This window comes from Mesoplodon bidens, assembly GCF_964165515.1.
Source record: "Mesoplodon bidens genome assembly, chromosome: 10".
In the NCBI taxonomy this organism is placed as follows: Eukaryota; Metazoa; Chordata; class Mammalia; order Artiodactyla; family Ziphiidae; genus Mesoplodon; species Mesoplodon bidens.
In genome coordinates, this window is record NC_138172.1 from 15,082,915 (window position 1) to 15,092,528 (window position 9,614).

Sequence of the window (9,614 nt, forward strand, 5' to 3'; positions counted from 1 at the left end):
TTATTCAATATAGATATTTAAAGGGCAAAATGTTAATGTTAAATTTTGACGGGAAGCTGAAACCTGAGGGTAGAAATATAATTTTTATTCACATATGTATAATTTGGGGGCACCTTGATGCAGCTTTTTTTTTCATCTATTACAAAAAATATATTGTTATTTAACTCTGATTCTTTGTTACAGAGAGTTAGAAGTGACATGAATCAAAATAATGTTATAACTTTGAATAATCATGATATGGCTATAGCACTTCTAGCCACTAGATTCTTTAGTAGTAAAAATATTTTTATTTAAATGGTTTTCTGATTCTAATAGTTGTTTTCTGCATATTTTAGCCTTCTCATAGCTTTTTTTTTAACATCTTTATTGGAGTATAATTGCTTTACTATGGTGTGTTAGTTTCTGCTTTATAACAAAGTGAATCAGTTAGACATATACATATGTTCCCACATCTCTTCCCTCTAGCGTCTCCCTCCCTATCCCACCCGTCTAGGTGGTCACATAGCACTGAGCTGATATCCCTGTGCTACGCGGCTGCTTCCCACTAGCTATCTATTTTATGTTTGGTAGTGTATATATGTCCATGCTACTCTCTCGCTTTCTCACACCTTACCCTTCCCCCTCCCCATATCCTCAAGTCTATTCGCTAGTAGGTCTGCGTCTTTATTCCTGTCTTACCCCTAGGTTCTTCATGACATTTTTTTCTTAAATTCCATATATATGTGTTAGCATATGGTATTTGTCTTTCTCTTTCTGACTTACTTCACTCTGTATGACAGACTCTAGGTCCATCCACCTCATTACAAATAGCTCAATTTCATTTCTTTTTATGGCTGAGTAATATTTTACTGTAAATACGTGCCACATCTTCTTCATCCATTCATCCAATGATGGACACTAGGTTGTTTCCGTCTCCGGGCTATTGTAAATAGAGCTGCAATGAACATTTTGGTACATGACTCTTCTTGAATTATGGTTTTCTTAGGGTATATGCCCAGTAGTGGGATTGCTGGGTCATATGTTAGTTCTATTTGTAGTTTTTTAAGGAACCTCCATACTGTTCTCCATAGTGGCTGTACCAATTCACATTCCCACCAGCAGTGCAAGAGTGTTCCCTTTTCTCCACACCCTTTCCAGCACTTATTGTTTCTAGATTTTTTGATGATGGCCATTGTGACCGGTGTGAAATGATATCTCATTGTAGTTTTGATTTGCATTTCTTTAATGATTAATAATGTTGAGCATTCTTTCATGTGTTTGTAGGCAGTATGTATATCTTCTTTGGAGAAATGTCTATTTAGGTCTTCTGCCCATTTTTAGGTTGGGTTGTTTGTTTTTTTGTTATTGAGCTGCATGAGCTGCTTGTAAATTTTGGAGATTAATCCTTTGTCAGTTGCTTCATTTGCAAATATTTTCTCCCATTCTGAGGGTTGTCTTTTGGTCTTGTTTATGGTCTCCTTTGCTGTGCAAAAGCTTTGAAGTTTCATTAGGTCTCATTTGTTTATTTTTGTTTTTATTTCCATTTCTCTAGGAGGTGGGTCAAAAAGGATCTTGCTGTGATTTATATCATAGAGTGTTCTGCCTATGTTTTCGTCCAAGAGTTTGATAGTGTCTGGCCTTACATTCAGGTCTTTAATCCATTTTGAGTCTATTTTTGTGTATGGTGTTAGGGAGTGATCTAATCTCATACTTTTACATGTACCTGTCCAGTTTTCCCAGATCCACTTTTGAAGAGGCTGTCCTTTCTCCACTGTACATTCTTGCCTCCTTTATCAAAGATAAGGTGACCATATGTGCGTGGGTTTATCTCTGGGCTTTCTATCCTGTTCCATTGATCTATCTTTCTGTTTTTGTGCCAGTACCATACTGTCTTGATTACTATAGATTTGTAGTATAATCTGAAGTCAGGGAGCCTGATTCCTCCAGCTCCATTTTTCATTCTCAAGATTGCTTTGGCTATTCGGGGTCTTTTGTGTTTCCATATTAATTGTGAAATTTTTTGTTCTAGTTCTGTGAAAAATGCCAGTGGTAGTTTGATAGGGATTGCATTGAATCTGTAGATTGCTTTGGGTAGTAGAGTCATTTTCACAACGTTGATTCTTCCAATCCAAGAACATGGTATATCTCTCCATTAATTTGTATCATTTTTAATTTCTTTCATCAGTGTCTTATAATTTTCTGCATTTCTGGTCTTTTGTCTCCTTAGGTAGATTTATTCCTAGATATTTTATTCTTTTTGTTGCAGTGGTAAATGGGAATGTTTTCTTGATTTCACTTTCAGATTTTTCATCATTAGTGTATAGGAATGCCAGAGATTTCTGTGCATTAATTTTGTATCCTGCTACTTTACCAAATTCATTGATTAGCTCTAGTAGTTTTCTGGTATCATCTTTAGGATTCTCTATGTAGAGTATCATGTCATCTGCAAACACTGACAGCTTAACTTCTTCTTTTCCGATTAGGATTCCTTTTATTTCCTTTTCTTCTCTGATTGCTGTGGCTAAAACTTCCAAAACTATGTTGAATAAGAGTGGTGAGAGTGGGCAACCTTGTCTTGTTCCTGATCTTAGTGGAAATGCTTTCAGTTTTTCACCATTGAGGACAATGTTGGCTGTGGGTTTGTCATATATGGCCTTCATTATGTTGAGGAAAGTTCCCTCTATGCCTACTTTCTGCTGGGTTTTTATCATAAATGGGTGTTGAATTTTGTCGAAAGCTTTCTCTGCATCTATTGAGATGGTCGTATGGTTTTTTTCCTTCAATTTGTTAATATGGTGTGTTACGTTGATTGATTTGCGTATATTGAAGAATCCTTGAGTTCCTGGAATAAACCCCACTTGATCATGGTGTATGATCCTTTTAATGTGCTGTTGGATTCTGTTTGCTAGTATTTTGTTGAGGATTTTGGCATCTATATTCATCAGTGATATTGGCCTGTAGTTTTCTTTCTTTGTGACATCCTTGTCTGATTTTGGTATCAAGGTGATGGTGGCCTTGTAGAATGAGTTTGGGAGTGTTCCTCCCTCTGCGATATTTTGGAAGAGTTTGCGAAGGATAGGTGTTAGCTCTTCTCTAAATGTTTGATAGAATTCACCCGTGAAGCCATCTGGTCCTGGACTTTTGTTTGTTGGAAGATTTTAAATCACAGTTTCAATTTCAGTGCTTGTGATTGTTCTGTTCATATTTTCTATTTCTTCCTGGTTCAGTCTTGGCAGTTTGTGCATTTCTAAGAATTTGTCCATTTCTTCCAGGTTGTCCATTTTATTGGCATAGAGTTGCTTGTAGTAATCTCTCATGATCTTTTGTATTTCTGCCGTGTCAGTTGTTACTTCTCCTTTTTCATTTCTAATTCTATTGATTTCAGTCTTCTCCCTTTTTTTTCTTGATGAGTGTGGCTAATGGTTTATCAATTTTGTTTATCTTCTCAAAGAACCAGCTTTTAGTTTTATTGATGTTTGCTATCGTTTCCTTCATTTCTTTTTCATTTATTTCTGATCTGATTTTTATGATTTCTTTCCTTCTGCTAACTTTGGGGTTTTTTGTTCTTCTTTCTCTAATTGCTTTAGTTGCAAGGTTAGGTTGTTTATTCGAGATGTTTCCTGTTTCATAAGGTAGGATTGTATTGCTATAAACTTCCCTCTTAGGGGCTTCCCTGGTGGCGCAGTGGTTGAGAGTCCGCCTGCCGATGCAGGGAACACGGGTTCATGCCCTGGTCTGGGAAGATCCCACATGCCGCGGAGTGGCTGGGCCCGTGAGCCATGGCCGCTGAGCCTGCGCATCCAGAGCCTGTGCTCCACAATGGGAGAGGCCACAACAGTGAGGGGCCCGCGTACCCCCAAAAAAAAAAAAAAAACTTCCCTCTTAGAACTGCTTCTTTAGCATCCCATAGGTTTTGGGTTGTCGTGTCTCCATTGTCATTTGTTTCTAGGTATTTTTTTATTTCCTCTTTGATTTCTTCAGTGATCACTTCATTATTAAGTAGTGTATCGTTTAGCCTCAATGTGTTTGTATTTTTTACAGATCTTTTTCTGTAATTGATATCTAATCTCATAGCCTTGTGGTCAGAAAAGATACTTGATACAATGTCAATTTTCTTAAATTTACAAAGGCTTGATTTGTGACCCAAGATATGATCTATCCTGGAGAATGTTCCATGAGCACTTGAGAAAAATGTGTATTCTGTTGTTTTGGTTGGAATGTCCTATAAATATCAATTAAGTCCATCTTGTTTAATGTATCATTTAAAGCTTGGGTTTCCTTATTTATTTTCATTTTGGATGATCTGTCCATTGGTGAAAGTGGGGTGTTAAAGTCCCCTACTATGAATGTGTTACTGTAGATTTCCCCTTTTATGGCTGTTAGTATTTGCCTTATGTATTGAGATGCTCCTATGTTGGGTGCATAAATATTTACAATTGTCATATCTTCTTCTTGGATCGATCCCTTGATCATTATGTAGTATCCTTCTTTGTCTCTTCTAATAGTCCTTATTTTAAAGTCTATTTTGTCTGATATGAGAATTGCTACTCCAGCTTTCTTTTGGTTTCCATTTGCATGGAATATCTTTTTCCATCCCCTTACTTTCAGTCTGTATGTCTCTAGTTCTGAAGTGAGTCTCTTGTAGACAGCATATATATGGGTCTTGTTTTTGTATCCATTCAGCCAATCTGTGTGTTTTGGTGGGAGCATTTAGTCCATTTACATTGAAGGTAATTATCGATATGTATGTTCCTATTCCCATTTTCTTAATTGTTTTGGGTTCGTTATTGTAGGTCTTTTCCTTCTGTTGTGTTTCTTGCCTAAAGAAGTTCCTTTAGCATTTGTTGTAAAGCTGGTTTGGTGGTGCTGAACTCTCTCAGCTTTTGCTTGTCTGTAAAGGTTTTAATTTCTCCATCAAATCTGAATGGGATCCTTGCTGGGTAGAGTAATCTTGGTTGCAGGTTTTTCTCCTTCATCACTTTAAATATGTCCTGCCAGGCCCTTCTGGCTTGCAGAGTTTCTTCTTAAGATCAGCTGTTAACCTTATGGGGATTCCCTTGTTTGTTATTTGTTGTTTTCCCCTGGCTGCTTTTAATATGTTTTCTTTGTATTTAATTTTTGACAGTTTGATTAATATGTGTCTTGGTGTATTTCTCCTTGGATATTTCCTGTATGGGACTCTCTGTGCTTCCTGGACTTGATTAACTATTTCCTTTCCTATATTAGGGAAGTTTTCAACTATAATCTCTTCAAATATTTTCTCATTCCCTTTCTTTTTCTCTTCTTCTGCAACCCCTATAATTCAAATGTTGGTGCATTTAATGTTGTCCCAGAGGTCTCTGAGACTGTCCTCGGTTCTTTTCATTCTATTTCTTTATTCTCCTCTGCAGTAGTTATTTCCACTATTTTATCTTCCAGTTCACTTATCAGTTCTTCTGATCCCTTCTAGGGAATTTTAACTTTCATTTATTGTGTTGTTCATCGTTGCTTGTTTCATCTTTAGTTCTTCTAGGTCCTTGTTAAATGTTTCTTTCATTTTGTCTATTCTATTTCCAAGATTTTGGATCATCTTTACTATCATTATTCTGAATTCTTTTTCAGGTAGACTGCCTATTTCGTCTTCATTTGTTAGGTCCGGTGGGTTTTTATCTTGCTCCTTCATCTGCTGTGTGTTTTTCTGTCTTCTCATTTTGCTTATCTTACTGTGTTTGGGGTCTCCTTTTTGCAGGCTGCAGTTTCGTAGTTCCCATTGTTTTTCGTGTCTGTCCCCAGTGGCTAAAGTTGGTTCAGTGGGTTGTGTAGGCTTCCTGGTGGAGGGGACTAGTGCCTGTGTTCTGGTGGATGAGGCTGATTCTTGTCTATCTGTTGGGCAGGTTCACGTCTGGTGGTATGTTTTGGGGTGTCTGTGGACTTATTATGATTTTAAGCAGCCTCTCTGCTAATGGGTGGGGTTTTGTTCCTGTCTTGCTAGTTGTTTGGCATTGGGTGTCCAGCACTGTAGCTTGCTGCTCGTTGAGTGAAGCTGGGTCTTGGCATTGAGATGGAGATCTCTGGGAGATTTTCGCTGTTTAATATTATGTGGAGCTGGGAGGTCTTTTGTGGACCAGTGTCCTGAAGTTGGCTCTCCCACCTCAGAAGCACAGCACTGACTCCTGGCTGCAGCACCAAGAGCCTTTCATCTACACGGCTCAGAATAAAAGGGAGAAAAGAAAGAAAGAAAGAAAGAAAGAAAGAGAGAGAGAGAGAGGGAGGGAGGGAGGGAGGAAGGAAGGAAGGAAATAGAAAGGAGGGAGGGAGGGAGGGAGAAAGGAAGGAAAGTAAGAAAGAAAAGATAAAGTAAAATAAAGTAAGATAATATAAGAGAAAGTTATTAAAATAAAGATAATTATTAAGAAAAAAATTTTTTTAAGAAAGAACAAACAAAAAAAATCAAACAAACAAACAAAAAAAAACGGACGGATAGAACCCTAGGACAAATGGTGGAAGCAAAGCTATACAGACAAAATCTCAGACAGAAGCATACACATACACACTCACAAAAAGAGGAAAAGGGGAAAAAATCATAAATCTTGCTCTTAAAGTCCACCTCCTCAGTTTGGGATGATTCGTTGTATATTCATTTATTCCACAGATGCAGGGTACATCAGGTTGATTGTGGAGCTTTAATCCGCTGCTTCTGAGGCTGCTGGGAGAGATTCCCCTTTCTCTTATTTGTTCTCACAGCTCCCGTGGCTCAGCTTTGGATTTGGCCCCGCCTCTGCGTGTAGGTGCTGGAGGGCTTTCTTCACTCAGACAGGACGGGGTTTAAGGAGCAGCTGCTTCGGGGACTCTGGCTCACTCAGGGCGCGGGGAGGGAGGGGTACGGATGCAGGGTGAGCCTGCAGCTGCAGAGGCCGGCATGACATTGCACCAGCCTGTGGCGCGCCATGCGTTCTCCCGGGGAAGTTGTCCCTGGATCCCGGGACCCTGGCAGTGGCAGGCTGCACAGGCTCCCTGGAAGGGAGGGTGTGTATAGTGACCTGTGCTCGCACACAGGCTTCTTGGCGGTGGCAGCAGCAGCCTTAGCGTCTCATGCCCGTCTCTGGGGTCCACGCTTTTAGCCGCAGCTCAAGCCCGTCTCTGGAGCTCCTTTAAGCAACGCCCTTAATCCCCTCTCCTCGCGCACCAGTAAACAAAGAGGGAGGAAAAATTCTCTTGCCTCTTTGGCAGGTCCAGACTCTTCCCGGACTCCCTCCCAGCTAGCCGTGGTGCACTAGCCCCCTGCAGGCCTGTGTTCACGCCGCCAACCCCAGTCCTCTCCCTGCGCTCCGACCAAAGCCCGAGCCTCAGCTCCCAGCCCCGCCCGCCCCGGCGGGTGAGCAGACAAGCCTCTAGGGCTGGTGAGTGCCGGGCGGCACCGATCCTCTGTGTGGAAATCTCTCCGCTTTGCCCTCCGCAACCCTGTTGCTGCGCTCTCCTCCGCGGCTCCGAAGCTTTCCCTCTCCGCCACCCGCAGTCTCCGCCCGCGAAGGGGCTTCCTAGTGTGTGGAAACCTTTCCTCCTTCACAGCTCCCTCCTACTGGTGCAGGTCCCGTCCCTATCCTTTTGTCTCTGTTTTTTCTTTTTTCTTTTGCCCTACCCAGGTACGTGGGGACTTTCTTGCCTTTGGGGAGGTCTGAGGTCTTCTGCCAGCGTTCAGTAGGTGTTCTGTAGGAGTTGTTCCACGTGTAGATGTGTTTCTGGTGTATCTGTGGGGAGGAAGGTGATCTCCGCGTCTTACTCTTCCCCCATCTTCCCCTCGTCTCTGATAGCTTTTAAGATTAGAAATCTTTCCACTTCTTAGAATTGTCATTAAATATTTGTCTCTTACAGTTACTGTGTTTCTGGCTTCTAAGTTACTATGTTTGTCCCTGTGTTTCTCCCAATATATTAGGGCTTTGTCATGAACATTGGAAACTTCAATAGTACCCACTACCACAGTTGATGAGAAGCAGTATGTTGTAATAGAAGAGCTGCTCTGACAATCAAATGACCCGGACAACATCCATGCTCTGTGGCAACTCACATAGGTAAGCTTGAAAATTCAGAACAGAATTCTGTGTTCTTAATATACTATGGTTGATTATGTACAAAAACAGCTACTACTATCCCCTTTACTGTTTCCATGCCCCTTTAAGTGTAACTTTGTGGCTTTTCTATCAAGAGATGCAGTATATTTTCATATCTCTTGAATCTGGACTGATTGTGTGACTTGGAATTGTTAAAAGAATGCAGCAGAAGTGACGTTGTGTCAGTTACAAGCCTTGACATTAAAAAAACTTGCATACTTCTGATTTCTCTTGGAACTCTGAGCAGGCACTATGTGAAGGAACCCAGACTCACAGAGGATGAAAGAACCCTTGGCCCAGGGCAGAGACAGCCCAGTGGTCTCAGCTGAGAATATCCTAGACTAGCCAGATCCCAGATGACCCAGTAGCTAACCACAGATGTAAAGTACTCAGGCAAAATCAAAAGAATAGCTCAGTTGATCCCATTTAAAATTGCCAACCTACAGACTTAACTAAATACATGGTAATTTGTTAGTTTAATCCATTCAGATGTGGGATGGTTTATTACATGGCAAAAGCTAACTGATACACAGACTTAATATATTTTAGTTGAGTGAAAGGATATATCATTGAAATGGAAAGAAAAAATATTTCTAAAATTATTCTACTTCTGATGTGAAATTCTATATTACTTTTTCTTCTATACCAATATAGCTTTTTAACCATACCAGATTCTAAATTTGAGGGAAAATATACATTTCTATTTTAATTTTTAAAGACCACTTTAAAGGGAATAAAAATAAATATTCTTCATTGTTTATTGATGAGAAAATTACTTAATCACATTTTTTACTATAAAAATTTCATGTGACAATTTATAATTGAAATAATCTTAGTTCTGTTTAAAAATGGCACTTGATTTATTTTTTAAGAATTAAACTCTCTGTATTAGCCATAGAGATTACCTTCAAAATTTTATCATTTTAGTCAGTTAAATAACATAAGTATTTTGTATTTGAAAATTGCTTCCCCTGCAGAAAAAAATAAAATGCCAATAGATTATCAAACAAAACTCATAATAATAGAACACTTTACCTGCATAAGTATTTATGAGTGTCAGCAGAATTACCAATTTCCAAAGCAACCTCATTTCCACTTTCTGAGGTCAAAATTTCTCCCATACAATCAGCCGGAAAGAAAATGTCTATCTTCCAGTCTGAAAGAAAAAAAAATTGTCATGAAATGACAAATATACAAACATGCATATTGTAAAGTATGTTGCATATTCATTCAAGTTGATATTAAAATATTAACCTAAATAAAGCAACCTAAAGTCTACTTTTTATATATATATATATATATATATATATATATATATATATATATATATATATATATGTGTGTGTGTAGTTTGTAAATTTCCGTAATTTCAGCTCATGTTTCCATAATTTCAATTCATACCTTAGAAATACATGTCATTTGCTATAAAATTTGCTGTAGTAGTTTATGGGCTGGAGTACAATTCAATTGAATGTATTCTATGTGGATTAAAACTTTCATGAGTATAATTTTAAATTCGGTTCTTTTTGAAATGCTAGAGAGGTTTAA

General features: G+C 38.9%; 1 protein-coding gene across 1 annotated transcript in view; it reads right to left on the reverse strand.

Moving 5' to 3' along the window:
* CNTN6 (contactin 6) overlaps window positions 1-9,156 on the reverse strand; it is a gene marked incomplete at both ends in the record, with an annotated part of 245,183 nt that extends 236,027 nt beyond the window's left edge. Inside the window, 1 exon segment of the mRNA XM_081246253.1 lies at window positions 9,102-9,156. Coding sequence (XP_081102379.1) covers window positions 9,102-9,156 — 55 coding nt within the window.
* Between the last annotated feature and the right edge of the window lie 458 nt (window positions 9,157-9,614).